General features: G+C 43.1%; 1 protein-coding gene across 2 annotated transcripts in view; it reads left to right on the plus strand.

The window, feature by feature from the left end:
* The window catches only part of rock2a (rho-associated, coiled-coil containing protein kinase 2a), a 44,015-nt gene that overhangs the window by 6,822 nt on the left and 17,626 nt on the right, over nt 1-19,567 (plus strand). For both annotated transcript variants that reach the window (XM_083998177.1, XM_083998178.1), the window contains exons 2-10: nt 12,246-12,327; nt 12,422-12,522; nt 13,692-13,829; nt 14,895-15,155; nt 16,995-17,139; nt 17,227-17,365; nt 17,660-17,751; nt 17,931-18,090; nt 18,180-18,234. In XM_083998177.1, the coding sequence (XP_083854303.1) occupies nt 12,246-12,327; nt 12,422-12,522; nt 13,692-13,829; nt 14,895-15,155; nt 16,995-17,139; nt 17,227-17,365; nt 17,660-17,751; nt 17,931-18,090; nt 18,180-18,234 (1,173 nt within the window). The remainder of the gene's footprint in view (nt 1-12,245; nt 12,328-12,421; nt 12,523-13,691; nt 13,830-14,894; nt 15,156-16,994; nt 17,140-17,226; nt 17,366-17,659; nt 17,752-17,930; nt 18,091-18,179; nt 18,235-19,567) is intronic.

Raw genomic sequence — 19,567 nt, forward strand, 5'->3', positions numbered from 1 at the left:
TGTTATCATTCCATCACAACCTGCTGCTGAAACACAACCTCCTACATTGTACACACACACACACACACACACACTTTCTCTCACGCTCACACACACATATGCACAGGCTTGGGTCCCAGTGGACACACAATTTGTATTCATTTTCACCAGCAAACGCTCTAATATTCACTGGATCTTAGCAACACACACGCCGCATTGTGTGCAACCCGCGGCAACAACGGAGCAATACAACACATTTACCAAACACTTATGGATGGATCGTGTGTGAGTTTGTGCAGCTTTCATTTCCTTCAACAAACCCAAACAAGAGCATTTGTGTGTGTGTGTGTGTGTGTGTGGCAGGGTTTAGATGAGCCGTGTTTTCGAGCTCAAACTGGCAGTTATAATTCAAATAGTTTGTGCCAGTACTAAAAATATTTATATACAGATTTAACCATGTTCATACCACAGGATTGAAACTGAAAACCCCCCATTGAAACTAAGCCTGATGACATCATCCATCCATCAAGTGGACCCACTACAACTAATCCACTGCACTCCTTATTGCCTTAGATCAAGAATTACGTTGCAAGGAGTTTTGCAGGTTTTACAGCTTGTGGTAATGGCTGAAAATTCCACATTTCTGAAGTTGGTACGAGTTCATTTTTGCTTAACAAACACACAAGTCATTGACTAATTAATTACTTATGTGTTTTTTTAAAGCAAAAATGAACTCGTACCAACTTCAGAAATGTGGAATTTTCTGTTTCTCTTACTCATCTGTGAAATTCAACCGAATATCTTGTCTGTTGGGTCCTGAGAACTTGTGAAATGCTACATTTAATCATATTTTGGAGTGGAACTGGCATCTAATCTTTTACACCTGATATATGGCGTTGAGTAGGGATGCACTAATCCCATATTAAGATTGGATATCAGCCTAAATAGTTAGATTAGGTATTGGCTAATAGGGCTGAATAGATCATCACACGGAAGTACGTCGGTAGACATCACACAGGGCAACAATGTTTTACAAAGTTAAGAAAGTAAAGTCCAGTCTGATGCCTTCACTGACTATGTTTACATGCAGTCAATAACCCTCATAACCGGAATATTAGCAATAACCCTGTTGCACATGGCCATGTAAACACCAATAATCCTTTTGAAACGTCAGAATATGCTCATATTCTGGTTTTTAAAAACACGAAAACGACCCCTGAGTTACTCCTTTTCTAACCTGAATATTTGGTCATGTATACGCCTATTGGGATGTCCCCATGGAAAGGAACATTAATTTGTGTTCTGCACATGTTCTATTCACAAGGAATCTTGGTCTTTTGAGTACAGGAACTACTTGTTGTAAACATGGCGAAATGCAAGATAATGGAGCGAGGAGGAAACAAATCACTTCAGAAATCACTTCAATTAGTTACTATCCGCCATGCTGCTGTTGCTGCTGCTGCTGCTGTTGCTGTTGTTGTTGTTGTTGTTTTTGGATACAGGAAGAAGGCGTGCCTGGTGTCAAGACGTTGTTGTGCGTCGCTGTTTTGATCTGGATATCCCAATTGATAACAATTACCATGTATACAGGAATAACATGCTCACACATATACGTTAAATGAATGTTTCAGGAACCGGAATATTGACTGCATGTAAATGTAGTCAATGTTTTACAAATTTAACAAAGTAATGTTAAAGTCCAGCCTGATGCCTTCACTTGTCTTCCACATGGCAAGGTAAACAGATTATTAAAACAACAGTGGTATCAGATCAGTATCAGGTTTTGGCCAATACGCTAAGCCCAGGTGTTGCTATCAGCAGTAGGAGCGAAAAAGCTGGATCGGTGCATCCTTCATGTGTTGAGTTGTGTTTTTTGTTTATTTGGTGAAATATGGAAATGATCTGTTATTAAATTGTCTGGTAGAGTCAGTGTCAGTTAGACTGTTGTGGTGTTCTATGTAAATAATATGAACTTGGGGCCATTGTTGTTCCATCTTTAATCTGGCAGTGGAGGTGGTGACAGTTCAGCTCTAACCCACACACTGATGTACTGTTGTGTTACAGTTTTTATTCTATTCTGGATGACTTTGATTCAGTGTTAGATGGTATAGTGAGGGGTCATCTAAAAGGGATAGTTCAACATTTTGGCAAATTGGCCCATTGCCATAATCCCTATAGTTTTAGGAGTAGGTTTGTTACCTTTAATTGTCGGTGCAAGCTATTTTTAGAACGGCGGAGCAGAGCCGCGAGCTGCTCAGAGCTACGCTACGGAGGCTAATGGGATTTCTTGGTTTCCCTCATCAAACTCATCAAATACACAATCCAACAACTCCAAAACGCTCTGGTGGACAAGTTGTGACCTGCACATTCACCGCACTATGAGATAATAGTGGAACGTTACGAGACAGAGTTGTTTTCGAGGTAAATACAGAGACTGCTTGATGAAAAACTGTCACCGACGGGAACGCACATCAGTGGTTTTGCATGAATTTACCTCGAAAACAACTCTGTCTCGTAACGTTCCGTTATTATCTCATAGCGTGGTGAATGTGCAGGTCACAACTATGATATATTACGATTTTCTTCCCCTTTTTGCCTGTGCTAAGTTAGCTAACACTTCAGCACGCGATGAGCCACAGACTCATACTCTTGTGAAATCTCATTGTCCCGTTGGTATGAGGGACTCGATGGCTGAATGACTGCTGCCAACCATCAGTCAGAGTTTTAAATGCAACACAGAAATGTTTGCATGTAAAATTGTTATCAATCCAGTGCTTTTGAATATCGATACAGCATAGCGAAACAAGATATTGTGATATTTATATGGATATATATTTTCTTCCGTCTCTACTTATGACACAGTGAAAGCCTCCTGCTGGTTGCTGGACTACAGAGCGACTCCTGGGTCTGCTGCACTCATCTACTTGAACTCAATCATACAGGCTTATGCTCCTTCTGGGCTGCTGCGTTCCTCGGAGGAATGTCGTCTGGCATCGCCATCTGGCGTCAGGCCATCAGGCATTCTCATCCCTGGCACTGCCAATGCAATCACAGTCCAGCCTGTTCTCGTCTGTGGCTCCCTGATGCCGGAATCAGCCGTTAAATGCTATCGGAGCAGGGTCGTCCCTCTTTATCTGCAACTATCTCTTAAAGACTCTTCTCTTCCAAGAGCACCTCCTCTGCTAACACCCCGACTCTTCACCTGATCTCCTTACACTTTGCCTTATTGAAGAGATTTAGTGTTTAGTACTTAGTTAAAACTTTCCTTCTGCACTCAAGTTTAAAATTAGAGCGACTATAGATCTCTAAATGCACTATAATAGAATCTGTGTAAAAGGTGCTGCTGTCGACCACGACCATGATTCTTTTTCCATCTCTCCTGCCTTATTTTTTCCAAGTGGAACGTTCTGAACATTTAGAAAAGCTGAGTTTGAAGGTTAACGTACAGCAGGACTGTATGCATGCAGTCCTCCCTTTTTGTTTTGTATTTTTCCTGGCACATTCCTCACCCTTCTTTATAATAAAGAGCGGGTGCCAAGAAAACCGGCAGGGCACAGGAGCATGGGACAGAAATCTGTCAAATTCAAGAGTAAGACATGCTCTCGTTATTCCCCGCGGAGACATTAGCTGTGCTATTTGTGAGCCTCTGCAGGATTCCTCTGCTGTTGTGTCTTTCTTGGAGAGTTTACGGGTCCTGCCTGGCACGGTCCCCCCCCCCCCCCCCCCCCCCCTTCCTCGCTCTGCCCGGCCCACCGTTTATCCCCACAACTATTTTTAAAATGGCTGGAATTCAATCAAAACATTAACTTTCTGCTCAATCCTTTTAAAGCCCAGAGCAGTGCTGCTTGTTTTCTGTTCCACATGCCTGGAGATGAGATGGGTACGGCCATAGGAAGAGGTTCTTTTTTTTCTTTCTGACACACTGTAAAAAAAAAAAAAAAAAAAAAGAGGAGGGGGTTGGTTTGTAATGTGAGAGGCTTTGAATAGTTTGGACTCATTTTAACATTACATTCCTGACTGGTGCATCCACATGGCTTTTTTTTATATGTTGATAAAGAGTGGGCGCAAAACAAAGGCAGAGCGGCTGCTCGGTAATGTCAACAGCACGTTTGGTAAATAAAGTAGAAGAATAGAATGTGCTGAAACGCAGCACTTATGAAACTCCTGCTTCTCTGCAGCTTCAACTGGTTTCAACTCCGTGTATTTTGCTGGAGTTGCTAAGCAACCAGCCATAACCCCATTGGCTGGATTACAGTATAGAGGAGATAAAAATGCAGGAGTGCTATCTAATAGATACATAACAACTGCTGATAAGCCTAACTGGACAGATAGCAGCTATCGGCTCAGGAAGACATTACTGTAAGCTTGTGGCTGCGCAGGAATGTGCCCTGTAGATCAAACCGTGCTATAGGAACTGACATCGTGGTTTGTAATTATTTAGATTGATTGTTATTAAAAAAAAAAAAACGCTTCCCTTTGTTGTAAGTGAAGCCGACATGACTGTGGAGCAGGGAGGGAGGATCAGCGGTTGTCTGGAGCGGGTCCTGGAATGTCAGATGCATTAAAGTCTAAATGGTCGATCTGGCTTTACACTTCCCCAGACACTTGTCAGTTATTTAATATTTATAAATAGCTGCTTGGACTGAGTAGCTGAGAAATGTCCTCCAGAGCCCTGTTGTAGAAACACTAATGGAAGCAAATTGGACGAGCGGCTCACAGGCATTTCTCTTGTGTAACAGAACAGCTGATCGTATCTGACCAGCACAAACCATCAAAACCCGACGTCTGATATCCACATGTGTTCAAATAAAGTGCATTCATAAAAATATTAAAACAAAGCAAAGCAGAGCAGCCTTGTTCTCTCGGATAGTTTAAAGCGCTGCCTGCACACAACAACCATCAGAATTCCTCCTCTCTGCATCAGAGCACGTTTATTTATTTACTGGAGCTTCCACCACACTCAATTCATCTTCTGTAATGGAGAGATGTCGAAATGACAAGAGAAGGAGATAATATGTCACAGTGACGTCCAGTTTGCAGATAGGGAATGTTGGCTACAGGCCTGCACCAAATCCCAAGTGTTGCAACTCACTGTTTGCTTTGTATTTCTCGTGGCAACTGTCAGCATCCTGCTTTTTGTTGTCGTCCTCATGTCAGAAGTTGGGAATCTGTGAAACTGAATACTTCCTGTACCTGGCCAGTGTGTGGTGTTGTTGTGATGGTTGCACTTGCACCTACATCCTCAGAGTGGAAGAACATGTTGTTAACTAATTGTCCTTTGTGATGCTCCGTGACCTTTTCCTCACAAAACACTACTGAACACCTCTGAACTATTTAGTGACACCTGAGCTCTATGGGCTTTGGCTTTATGTAGTTTTCCATCCACTGCTGAAGTTTACATATTCCTGACAATAAATAGATGGTGAATAATTAATTGCAGGTTTTTATTTCTCATATTAAGCATAGACTGACGTGGAAATGATATCTGAGCTGTGGCAGTGGCTGCTGCTGGATGTACTGACTGTTAAATCTCCTCCTCGCTGTGCACTGACACCAGAAGCTTCATAAGCAGTTGGCAGCTGTTCATTTTCAGTATATGGTATCCGGCGCAGCGGCAGCAGCGTCCGGCGCGATGCTGGCGACCAGAACGTCAAAGGCTGTCTTTATACTCTATGGTTCAAGTGGCCCAATTCAGATTTTTTCCTCTCAAGTGGCTCAGATCGGATCTGTAACATGAACGTGTAAACGGGACGAATACGCATGGAATCAGATATTGTCAGATCAGATTCAGGCCCCCGTTATATGTGGAAATAAAACAGATACAAATCGGATATCTGCCAATACGTCTGCGTGTCGTATGTCATCAATGATAATATTAATTCCCGTGCCCACACGTTTTCGCTGAACTTCTGTATTCCACGTAGGTCTGACCTGGACTACCGTGGCCAGCTGTGGCCAGCTGTGGTCACTGTCACAGGAATTATTACAGTGTTTCATTTAAATTTTACGATATGGGTCATTTCTGATAGAACATGCAAATAGACAGTCAAAGTATAGGCAACAAATTGGAATTGGGCATCAAGGCCTGTAGTGTGAGACTTGCAGACCGGGGAGAAATCGAAGGGAGATAAGACAAAGATGGAGGAAAAACAAATTATTGCGGACTCGGATTCCTCGCTATATGATGTGTCCCTGTTTTGTTTTTGTTTTTTTGTGATGTGTCCCTGTTTATCTAGTCATCAAGAAAAGACAGCTTGAAAGCCCCGCCCCTTCGGCTGCCTTCTGCAGGCGCTGCCAGCACACACAGCGACCGCAGGCCATCATGAAGCTTGTGGTGTGAGTGCACAGTTAGGCCTGGACTGGCTAGCTGTTACTAAATGTATAGATGCCTTTTACATGATATAGTTAAACATATATTATATATGTTTGACTATATTATTATTTATGTGTTATATAATATAACACATGAATGGGAACATCCAAATGTATTGTAATACAGCCACAGATGTACTGTAGGCCTCCAGTACAACAGCTAAAACAGGTTTCCTCACACTCCGTGATGGAGTATGAGTAAAGTACATGGTAAGCAAACATGTAACCATGGTAATAATGTTGTATACATATGTCATCTGTGGCTGACCCAGTCATCACAGACGGAGCAGAGTGCAGGCACATGAATCAGTTAGTGCCGAGAAATAAGCAGCACGCATTGATTTCAGCTCCTCGGCTTTCGCCCGTGCACTTTCTGTTTGAGTTTGTGGCCAGTAAATCATGTTTGTTTAAACGCACACAACATGCACGTAATCAAATGGATGCATCACAGGCGCTGCGACACCTGTAGCTCTCATGCATGTGCAGTTTTATTTTTTTTCTCTGTGCAGGCGAACGCTGAACGCTGGCAGTAGCAGAGAATGCTGCCTCAGAGGAAATGACTTGCACACAGGGACTGGCTTCATGACACACTGAAATTATCTGCCAGCCCTGGGGTGGGGTGGATCATTTCCTGTATTGCCGTGCGCGGAGGGAGATCCTCGTGCATGTGCGCTGGCGTGTGTGTGTGTATGTGCACGCGCTCCCCGGCAACTCCTCTCCACCCCCCCACCCCACCCCACCCCCCCTTCCGACGTGTGTGTGTTTTTTTTCCCTTAAATAGTAGTTTTGTGTGAGGTCAGTCCTTTAACGGGGAAGTGAAGTTGAGATGATGAAACGGAGTGCGCAGCTCGCTGCAGGCCGACTGCAGCCGAGCGGAGAGCGATGTGATGGAGAGAGCAGGAGGAGAGGCAGATAAGACGGAGGGAGAGAAGAAGAGAAGGGTAAAGAAAGACAGAAGAGGAAGAGGAAGGAAGTGAAACATGAAGAGGAGCGTGCCCTTCACCGTAACAGCCAGGGAAGACGAGTTGAGAGGGAAAAAAGTTTGAAAGAAAGAAACCAACTTTGAAGAGTCGGATCAGTTGAAGTCGGCGCGGCTCTCGTGTCTCTTCGCTGTAACTTTGGTCTCGGTCCAGTGCTCAGAAAGTTCCTCATTGACGGTTGAGGAATGCACAGCTGGCAGATGTTGATAGACGACTTCCTCACTGTCACACACTGTAACAATTAGGGGTGTACATCTGTCCGTCCGCCTCTTTTAATGGCTTCCCTACATTGTCCCAGGTCAAACATGACTGCGAGCTAAAATAATCAGCTGGTGTTGAGTTAACCTAACACAGTGCTGCAGACCAGACCAGACCAGCCCCCCCCCCCCCCCCCCACAGCCCCCCCCAGCCCCCCTGTTCCTGTTTGGGCTGCTGCCACACACTCACTGTTTGTGGAGTAGAACACGGCCTGCAACAACAGCTCAGCCTTATGTAACACTTCCACTTTAACCTTGAGTCAGGTGGTAAAAGACAAAACAAACAGCTGTAGACTTTTTTTCTTTTACCATTAATCAAGTGATAAATTAACTGAAAACTTGCATATTCTTCCCCCCCCCCCCCCCCCCCTTTTTTTTTTTTCTCTAAATCTTGGCACGCATTTAATTATTTATTTTCACAACGCAGCATTTCCTTGTCCTCACCAGTGTCCATGTATGTCCACACTAGGCCTCGGTCTCTGTGTGTGTGTGTGTGTGTGTGTGTTTGTGTCTGTGTGTGTGAATGCTGGTAGCCAAACACAGCTGAAGCCATCCATCATGATAAAACTACAGCAGCACATACTGTTGTTAACCGTCCATATACTGAGCTCTATCACTGTATAAACTCTTTTACCAGTAGCATGTTAGCTGCCAAGCTAAGAAGTGAGCAGGCTGAAGCTACATGAGAACTGATGGGAACCACGATCCTTTTGTCAGGACAAGGACAAAACCGAAAATAGGTTGGGAACATAATATTCCATCGTCATTTATCTGATGCCACTCAGTGAATCTGTGTAGAGCCACAGGTTGAGGAGAAGTCCGCAAAAGGATACAGGATCTTATTGATACAGGTTATTGTCTGTATCAATATGCATTTCCCGTCAATATAGACATACATTTATGTGTCACAGTCAGTTAAATCTCAAATATCTCACTCCTCTGTCCACTGTTTTAAATGTGCATGTGTTGTGTAATAGCATCAACAGGTCTTAACCCATAATGAGTTATTATTTGTATATGTTGATAATACCAGTGTCGGGAACTGCTGCTCTGAACCTGAGTCTTCACACGGTGCCGAGGTCTCTCCACCCACTGCTGCGTCACACTCACACAAACACACTGTTCATCTTTTGTCAGCAGATGAATCTCATCCACAGCATCCAGGAGGAGGAGGAGGAGGAGGCAGCTGCTGATGGAGGATTAGTCACCGTGCCTCCTCTCCCTCTGTCTCTCTCCGTCTGTCTCCCTCTGTCTCCTGTCTCCCCCTGTCTCTCTCCGTCTGTCTCCTGTCTCCCTCTGTCTCCCTCTCCCCCTGTCTCTCTCCGTCTGTCTCTCTCCGTCTGTCTCTCCCCTTCCTCTCCCCGTCTGTCTCCCTCTGTCTCTCCCCTTCTGTCTCTCTCCGTCTGTCTCCCTCTGTCTCTCCCCTTCTGTCTCTCTCCGTCTGTCTCCCTCTGTCTCTCCCCTTCTGTCTCTCTCCGTCTGTCTCCCTCTGTCTCTCCCCTTCTGTCTCTCCCCCTCTCTCCTGTCTCCCTCTGTCTCTCCCTTTCTGTCTCTCCCCTTCTCTCTCCGTCTGTCTCCCTCTGACTCTCTCCTTCTGACTCCTCTCCCTCTGTCTCTCTCTGTCTGTGTCCTGTCTCTCTTTCTGTCTCCTGTCTCTCTCTTTCTGTCTGTCTCCTTCTGTCTCCTGTCTCTCTTCCTCTTTCTCTCTTCTTCCGTCTCCTGTCTCTCTCCCTCACTTTCTCTCTGTCTCTCTCCCCTTTTTCTCTTTTTTTCTGTCACTTTCTCTCTCCCTCTCCCCCTCCCTCTCTCTCAGTCTCTTTCTCTCTGTCAATTCAATTTCAATTTCACAACTAGCTTTATTGGCATGACTGTCATTACAATATTGCCAAAGCGTTACAAAAATGGTAAATGTCTCTCTCTCTTTCTCCGTCTCTTTCTCTCAATTCAAATTCAAATAGCTTTATTGGGATGACATACATTGTACATATTGCCAAAGCAAGAGTTTGGAATTAATGAGTAATAATCATAACAATGAAAGAAAACAACATCTACATTACATCATACAACAACATCTCTCTCTCTCACAGCTGTCAGTCTCTTTGCATGGAGCTGTTTGTGTTATCCGTCAGTCAAGTCCGGCGCTGAATGAAACGTGTTTGTTTTTAATTCATGACGGGGCCGTGTGCAGCGATGCGGAACAGTTTTTGTTCAGCGCAGTGGTGAGAAAATACACAAAACACAACAGTAAGTTGTCAGAGATGCAGCCGGTGGTGTCGGGGGCCTGGCGCTGCGGCTCTCCCTCTCCGCTGCCTTTATTGGGCAGAGTTGAAGTGTTTGCCAGTTGGTTTTGCTCAGTGTTTTGTAAATTGTAGTCTGGACCCATTTCATTGTGTTTTCACAGCAGTGTAGTTGTCAGTCAGCGATGACACACTCTGCAGCTGGGCAGCATCAGATGTTAACACTATATGAAATCTGTTATCGTGTCCACCAATCAGGCTACATCAGTAGATAACAATTTCTGTTCACTTCAGGTTTTCACATTTTCTTCCCATGTGCAAATGAATGCAGATGAAAGGAGAAGACACTTTTTTCTGTGTGTGTGTGCGTGTGTGTGTGTAAATTGCAACACAGTGACTTGCAGTCGGATGTAGCCTTTTGAACTTCTGAATCTGTAATAACTTGTGTCTGTTGTGTAACAGCCTAATTACTGACACAGTTGTGTACTTGATAGAGACAATAAGAGCTACTCGTGTGTCACTGGGTCAGACATGCTCTGTGACTGAATCAGCCTGCTCTGGTTTATGCTTCTGCACGGCAACGCTGAAGAGCCGTTTCCACTGACAAAGTTCCGGGTAATATTGAGGAGGCAGGAACTTTACAGGAACCGTCCTCCCACTCAGTCCTCCAGACAGCTGTGTCTCCACTGCAGAGCAAGACCCGTATAAGACCAGTTTCCAGTTTCCACTGTGGAACTTCGCAGTGATGTAATGTGGGCTTTTGAATTTAAAAAAGGTGATTGATTATTGTGCAGCAGTTTTTTTTTTACGACTCTTGTTGTTTTTTTCTGACAGTGTGGACGCTTTCTAATAATGCTGGGTTTAGAAGATGCTGCTTACATCGGGGCTTTTTCTTGCCGTCACATCCATAGACTGTAAAAAGAATGGACGTAGCACCCGTGACATCACCCATTGGTTTGGGGGAGTCTGTTTTGTGGAAACTATCGGTAGAGACCAAAAAAATAAAACGTACCAGGCTGTAAATATGATTTTTCGGCTATTTTAACATGGGGGTCAATGGAGAGTTGCTCCCTTCTGGTCCCAGCCCCCAGAGGCCGCCGGGGAACTGCAGCTTTTTGAACGTGGAAGTGGTCTTCACTTGTAGAACCCACAACTCCCCCCTCGGTCACATCCCTGCTTTGAGTTCTGCCCAATCAGCACTGAATAAACCTTCAGTCCCACCTTTTTGAGTTTTTCAGGGCAGCTCAGAGTACCTACCCTGAGGCAGGGACTGGTTCAGCCCCCGTAAAAGTTCCAGGACATAGTCCCCTGGGGGCAGGTCCTGCTATGGAGACACGCGCTAACGGCCCCCGCCCCATAAAATTACCCTGAAGTTCCTGCGGTGGAAACGCGGCTGTAGTTTAAAGCTGCATCCTATGGAGAATATGGACATGACAGAATCCTATATCCTGCAAGCTAAGATAATGATGCTTGTAAAACAATTAATAACCATTAACTGATAAGATTAAAATACTTATATAGAATGTCTGTGGTTTAGGCGATAAGCAACCCGACCCTCTAGCGTCGATTGAGAGTAGTTTTTTTCTGAACCAGGATGGAGGTTGAATCTTCACATTTTGAACAGTTTTCATACAAAGTGCAGCCAAACACCAGGCTGAAGAGAGAGACGGCTCAGCTGTGGAGCTGCAGGTGAACCAGCGCAACGCCATGCTTTTTTTTTTTTTTTTTTAGCAGCGTATTTGTTACAGGTGATGCACATCTATGTGCATGTAAATATGAGAATTGATTTTGAATCGAATTGAGACACTCAGAGATTCACCTCCCTACAGACCAGGCTTTTGAAAACAGAGTACATATGTTCAGCTAAATGTAGCAGTTTAATATGGTTGAAATATATTGCTGCTGAATAAATCTGAAAAACTGACTCACATGCATTTTTTAATGGAAATACAGCTGGTCGACTGTAGAAAGGATGTATATTATATTTTGCAGGTCCTGACTGACGATGGATGTCTCATTCTCTTCAGGACTGTATGAACTGTGAGACTATGTAGACATCATCATCATCATTCAACTTTTTCACATGGTCTGGTGTTAAAAAATATATATATATATATATATATAATATCGAAGAATTGCAATTTGAAACTAATCGGCACCCGAAAAATCCTAAAAGAATCGAATTGGGAGAAAAGAATATGATCCCAGCCCTCCTCCTGATAGTGATGTGACCATTTGGTAGGCTACTCCTTCTGAACACAGTGCTTTGCAGTGTGTCTAAGTATGAATGCATAGTGATTTTGTGATCATGGATGTCAGCTTTCAGAAAGCTGAGGTGATGCTGAGCTGGTTGGCTGTAATAAGGATGTATATTATATTTTGCTGGTCCTGACTGACGATGAATGTCTCCTTCTCTTCAGGACTGTATGAACGCCCTGGTCTTAGACTTGGACTACCCCGCACTACGCAAGAACAAAAACATTGAAACCTTCTTGAACAGATGTAAGTAGAAGAGAGTTACCTTCCGTCTTTGTTCTGTTATTATGGCAAACGTGATTAATAGATGTTTAACTTTCTTTATTCTCTTAATATTCAGTTGAGAAAGTCATCGGACAGTTTCGCAACCTACAGATGAAGTCTGAAGACTTCGACAGAGTAAAAGTCATCGGTCGAGGGGCGTTTGGTGAAGTCCAGCTGGTGAGTAGGTTTTCATGGTCAGCTGTGGAGTGGAGTCAGTGGACTTTTCTCTGCCTTTGTTTCACTGCATCTATATTAAAACCAATACTGTAATTCTTCCTCATTTGTGACCCGTTCTATCAAAATGAGTCGGATGTCGCAACGTTCTATTTTTAGATAATCAGCTGATAATGTGGAAAACCCATAGAAAATCAAAAAACATTTTTTACCCTAATTTCAAAGCAATGACATTCAAAAACAATCTCCCAAAGTTTCAGTCCAGATAATTGAGAAAAGGCACGTAAACGATGATTAAAGTTGACTTGCAACTTTAACCCTCTGAAAATGAGTGTTGCATCGGTGCAAAACATGAAATATCTTCTGAACCGTTCATGATAGAGACGAGCTGTAAACTGCATCTGAATCGCGGGATTATCCGCTTTCCGACGGTCATTGAATGGTGCCTCTATGACAAGAAGGGACAGGTACAGAAACAGATGCTAAACCGAGTAGCATCGACACTAACAGAGTGTAGCATCGATGCTAAACCGAACGTAGCAATGATGCTAAACCGAACGTAGCAACGACACAACGCTTGCACATGTTTTACAAAACGTCAACAAAACATGACAACTTCTGAACCGTTTACGAGCTGTAAAAAGCCTCTGAATTGTGAGATTCCCTGCTTTCCGAGGGTCATTGAATGGTGCATCTATGACAACAAGGGACCGTATAGGGTACGTGTAATCACGTGGTACAGGAGCAGATGCCAGAGTCACTGGCAAAAACTTTAACTGCAGTTTTCTCAGGTTTTAGAACGGAATAAGAGAGTAGGAGATCGTAATTCAAATGGCCGCATCTCGAAAACCATCAAATGTATGACTTTGACTAGGGTATCATTTTAAAGCTTATTTTCTAATCTTTCCATTGATACCAAAATCTCAACTTTGAAATTTGGGTCACTGTGACTCATTTTGATGGATCAGGTCACATTTAGAAATGGTAGCAAATTGTGAAAAACACATCTGTTATGATGGAATCACCCGACATCTTACAGTAGCCACTGATTCATATCTTACAGTTTTTGTGTTACCTGTGATCTGCAACATCAATGTCTGGTTGTCTTGGCAATCCCTCGTTAGTCTCCTGTCTCTGAATAAACCTGTACCACCACCACCACCACCATGCAGGTCAGACATAAAGCCTCTCAGAAGGTTTACGCCATGAAGCTACTGAGCAAGTTTGAGATGATCAAGCGCTCGGACTCGGCCTTTTTCTGGGAGGAGAGGGACATCATGGCCTTCTCCAACAGTCCCTGGGTTGTGCAGGTAGGAATTTTAATTAACTTGGTTTTCTGACTGTATTTTATTTTATTTTCAGATTTTGATTCAAGAATGCATTTTGATTTGACCCCTCCAGAAACGTATACATGATTAGTTTTCATTATTGCAGTAGTTACATCTTGATTGTGGGTTGGTACTGAAAGTAATGTTTCATGTACCAAAAACGATCTGTCTGTTGTGCTGAGAGCATGTTTATTCTTTATTGTTTATTGTCTATGGATCCCCATTAGTCATCTCCATAGTGAAGACCATTTCTCCTGGGGTCCATTTAAAAGACAATAGAAAATAATCAAGCAAAAATTCAGAACACAAAAATATACAATATTAACAAAAATCAAACAATGCAACATAGAAGATAAGAAAATATTGGGAAAAAGTGAGAAAACGCCAATTTTTCCCCCCATAAAATTGATACAAAATCATGTAGAAATGTGTTTTAAGAGTTATTTTTTCAGTGGATGTTGTTACCACATGTGTTCTGTGTATCTGAAATGCATTCATTGACAGCCTACCCAGGCTACTGAGGATTTGAAGAAAAAAATCATTTTTTACAATTTCCTGTCGAAAAATAAAGGGTGCAGAAAGAAAATAGTTGACCAGAAGCACGTAATAAAATTCATCTAAAACATAATTTCTCTGTGTATTACAACTATTTTGGGTTTGTTTTTGAATCTTAATTTATTTTCAATAACAATAAGATGAAGGGGAAGTCTACATGGCATGATGTTATACACTAGTATAAGACTGTATTCTTCAGTGCATAATAAGACTACATTTTAGTCTTTCGTCCACCTTCAGCCACGACAGCCTTGCATGCATTATATTGAAATCACTCCTAATTGAGCATCAAAGTGCTAGTCGTGCAGTAATCTGGAGTTTAACCAACTTTTGCTTTGATGCACTCGACCAGATTGTAGCGCAGTAGTCCATATGGGACAGGACTAAAGACTGGATAACCAGTTTCATACTCCTGTCATCTTGGTCACTACATCATCAATATGGGTGGTGCTGATAATGATTTCCCACGGTGTCCTTGTTGTTCTTGTTCAGTTGTGCTGTGCCTTCCAAGATGACCACTTCCTCTACATGGTGATGGAGTACATGCCGGGAGGAGACTTGGTCAACCTGACCAGCACCTACGACGTGCCAGAGAAGTGGGCCAAGTTCTACACGGCAGAAGTGGTGATGGCCCTGGACGCCATTCACTCCATGGGCTTCATCCACCGCGACGTCAAGCCGGACAACATGTTGCTGGACAGACTGGGACACCTCAAGCTGGCGGACTTTGGCACGTGCATGAAGATGGACTCTGTGAGTTAAAGCCTGTCACAGAGGTCTTCTGTTTTTTTTCTTTCAAATCAAAGCAGTTAGCTGCCAGGTTTCTTTGTGTTATATTTATTGACATGTGCTATCAACATACAAATGACAACAAAATCAATACCCTACAAACCAGCTACACATGCAGTCACATACACACCAGGGGAGGGAATTAGGAGTAAGATTTATAAGAGACATACACAGAAACAATGGTTTATGTTATATTGTTGTAGATATAGTATAAATATGGTTAGGTTGGCCAACAAGTTAAAGAAATACAGGAAAGCACAAAGCAGACATAAATCTTTACATTAGTTTGGAGGTGAACAGAATTGCTCCACAGTGCTGCTGAGCTGTGACCAACAGGGTCAGGTCAAGTGAAGTTCAGCAAATATAACTGTGGACTGTGTGTTTGCACTGATGTCGCAGAGCTGCTTGACGTCTGCAAGAGATGATGAAGCTCAGGCGGTGAGGCAGACTGTAACAAGGGTGACACATCAGATCGAGGCTCGGCCGGACTTATTAATAACTCTATAATAAGTCTGGCCATATATAAAGCAGAAAAGCTGAGGTAGAGGCAGCAGTGAAATCTTCTTTCTTTTTTTACATTTCTTATTCACTCTCATTTATTTATCTGTTTTCATTTGGTTGGGGCCTAGATTGAGTCCATTGAGTTCCAGAACAAAACTGTTATGTTATTTCAATCAATCAATATCCTTTATTTAACCAGGTAAAAAATTCATTGAGATTCAAAACCTCTTTTCCAACAGTGACCAGACAGTAGCACAAAAGCAGAATAGTTACACCAAACACACAAGACACAAATAAAACAAAATCACACATTTCAGGTAAAAAAAAAAGAGTGGGATTACATGATTAGACAATGAAACCACAAGATCCGATTTAGCTAATTTCCCTGTCTTTTATAATTGACTTGAATTCCCCCAGAGTTACAAGATTTGCCAATTTCAAACCTTCTGCACATCGTTCCAGGTCGACGGGGCAGAAAATTTAAAAGCCTCTTTGCTCAGTTCCGTTCTGACTCTCGGGACCTGCATCTGTATAATGTCCTGAGAACGCAGGCTGTATCGGCTGAGGTTTCTACGCATGTGTAAACACAAATATGTACTGTAAGCAAAAGTCCAAGAATAGATTCATAAATAAAAGTCAGCCAGTGAGAGAGTCTACGGACATACAAAGATGGACAATGTGCAACGGCATATAAGGAAAAGTGATGTACACGAAAGTTGCAGCATAAAACGCAAAGCACAGTGGTATACAGTATCCAATTTCTTTAAAAATTGACAGGAGCGTTCATAAAGAGCAGCAGTCTTTAATCTGCTGTATAAGCATGTAGGTTAAGGTTTTTGTCTTTATTGTGACAGGACAGTGAAGAGAGACAGGAAAGTCAGCAGGTCTCCTGACTTAGTTTTTTGGCTAGCAGCAGAGTGACCCTTTAACTTAAAATTTTAGGAGTGAAGGCAGAAAATGTAGGGCCGCACACTGTAAATCGACTTGCAAAGCAAATATTCACATTTCCTTTTCATTTATGATCCTCACACACTTTGGCCTGCCACCTGTAATGACAGAGTCCAGATTCTTTGAGTTGGCACTTTTCACCAGTGTTAAAAAAAACAAAACCCCCCAAAAAATGTCCCTTTTTTTTTTTTTTTAACTTTAGTTGAGCTTTAGTTGAGCTCCTTCTTTGAGATTTCTGAGTGGGAGGTTAATCAGAGAGAGAGAGAGCGCTGGCTTATGATGAGCTCATATTCTTCGATTCATTCAGTTTCATCACTAAAAGGCTGATATGTGACTCCTGGATGTGTTTTGCAGACGGGCATGGTGCACTGCGACACGGCAGTGGGGACTCCAGACTACATCTCTCCCGAGGTGCTCAAGTCCCAGGGAGGAGATGGTTACTATGGAAGGGAATGTGACTGGTGGTCTGTAGGGGTCTTCATCTTCGAGATGCTCGTCGGTCAGTAAACACCGCAGTAAAGTCACGGCAAAGAAAGAAAGAAATCGTACACTTTCTTTGTAGTTAACTTTCTGTAATCGCTGATAGGTGACACGCCGTTCTATGCCGACTCCCTGGTGGGAACCTACAGTAAGATCATGGACCATAAGAACTCCCTCAACTTCCCCGATGATGTGGAGATCTCTAAAGATGCCAAGAACATCATCTGTGCCTTTCTGACCGACAGGTATGAAGAGTGGCTTTGGATGTGGGGACGGTGGTGACGGCAGAAGCTTTTTCCCGACATATATTTCACACTGCAGACCTTACATAACATGCTGATGCTGTTGAGCTGCATATAGCACATTTATATTTACTTGTGATGCGTTGCGAGTGACGCTTGATTTTTAATTTCACCACTCTCAGAGTAGAATATGTATCGATATGTGATGTTTTCGTGACGCCGCTGATACAGCTGAACCGAGGGCAAAGAGCGGCTTTAGTCACCGCTCTACAACTCATTCACTCTCTTTGTTTTGAGGGAGGTGCGATTGGGCAGGAACGGTGTGGAGGAGATCAAGCGACACCCTTTCTTCAAGAACGACCAGTGGACCTTTGACACCATCAGAGACAGTCAGTATTAGCCCAGGAGGTCACCTGTTATGTTAATCAGTTACATGACAGAAGATCACTCCATGTCAAATGATTTTTTTAAACACTCTTTAGCTTTGTTTCATCATTTGTTCATCTTTCCAACATTTCTGCCTCGACCTTTCCCTGACTGTCTGTCTCCGTCTTGTCTCCGTCCTCAGCGGTCGCCCCAGTGGTCCCCGAGCTGAGCAGCGACATCGACACCAGTAACTTTGATGAGATCGAAGATGACAAAGGCGACGTAGAAACTTTCCCCACGCCGAAGGCCTTCGTGGGAAATCAGTTGCCTTTTGTCGGCTTCACTTATTTCAAAGAAAACCAGTAAGTCGTCACTTTTCATCAAGGTCGACTTCTTTTTCGATTTGTTCTGAGCTGTGGTTTTATGACTTTGTGATGTTTTTATTCTCCAGGCTGCTAAACGCTGCCAATAACTCCTCAGTGGCCCATGACAATTCAAAAGGAGAGGTGGGTGTTGTCACTTTTATACACACTAACTGTACAGAGCGCTGCGATCAGCTGCAGCTCCGCAGCCCGCCCCCCTTCTCAGCTTCATAAGGAATAAAGCAGGCATCATTTTACATGGCCACACTGAAAGGCCTGAAGGATTATAATGGATATGAGTCAGAAGAGGATTTCTTCTCTTGAGCCTGTGATTTATTAGTACTTTGGTAGAATTTCTGTGTTCTTAGCCGTAGAGAAAGTCTCTAGCTGTTTTCAGGGTAAGTGGCTGAGCTGAAAGTTAATCTGGGGAACTCATTGATACGAGTCCTTGACCCACCCATCTCAATCAAAGGGTTTTTATTGTAGCCTGACAATCCCTGCTCATACACCATCACAGCAAAATGAAGAATTTGATTTCCTTCTTTTAGGATCGACAGAATCACTATTTTTATTTTAAAGGGGGACCTATTATGCTTTTCCAGTTTTTCGGACTTATGAATATGTTTTAAGAGGAACTAAGCAGGATTTTTCCCGTGGCTATGCTACATTTTTACCTTAATTAGTAGTAGTAGAAGTAGAAGTAGGAGTAATTGTTAACTACATGAGAATGGAGGCTCTCTGCCTTCCACCTGACATCTCATGGCTGAAAACCAACCTTGCAACATCTGTGTAGTACTTGGCTGCCGTCCCAGTGTCCCAGCAGCACCACACCACAAACGCGCGCCATAACCCACAATCTTTTGTCTATAACAGTTAAGACTACACAGATATACATGTCTAAACATTGTATATGTTATATAACGTTATCCACTGCTCCATGGATTGATCTTTCGCCGGCTTCGTTAAAAACAAATGCACATGGCCGAGAGGAGGGTTAGCAAAACAGAGAAAAAGCCGACCGGAATTGCATAGTTCCCCTTTAAAATGTTGGATACTTGCTTTTAGAGGACGTGGAAGTACCTTATCATCATATCATGAGGTAGGCGTGTGTTGAAGTAATCCCCGGGGGCAGTTTCAGGAGCTGAGCCGCTGCAAACACTCGAGTTTGGAGAGTCTTTTTAAAGTCTCACTTTTTTAACGTGACAACTTCAGCAGAAGTTGAGGGCGCCGCCTAATCTGAGCATTTAAGAGCTGAGCAGGAAAGAGACAGGATGAAGGAGTACACAGACATCTTGTATGCAATAAGTATGGAGTTTTTTTAATCGATCAAAACTTTCAATAGTGTCCCACTGGGGTCCAATATCAAAAGCCCATGAGATGAGCCTAATAGGTCCCTCTTTAACAATGAATCAATTGACAAATGAATTTTGCCTTTTATTATGATAGGGCAGTGGAGAGAGGCAGGGAGAGTGAGACA

This window comes from Trachurus trachurus, assembly GCF_905171665.1.
Source record: "Trachurus trachurus genome assembly, chromosome: 22".
NCBI classification, from domain to species: Eukaryota; Metazoa; Chordata; class Actinopteri; order Carangiformes; family Carangidae; genus Trachurus; species Trachurus trachurus.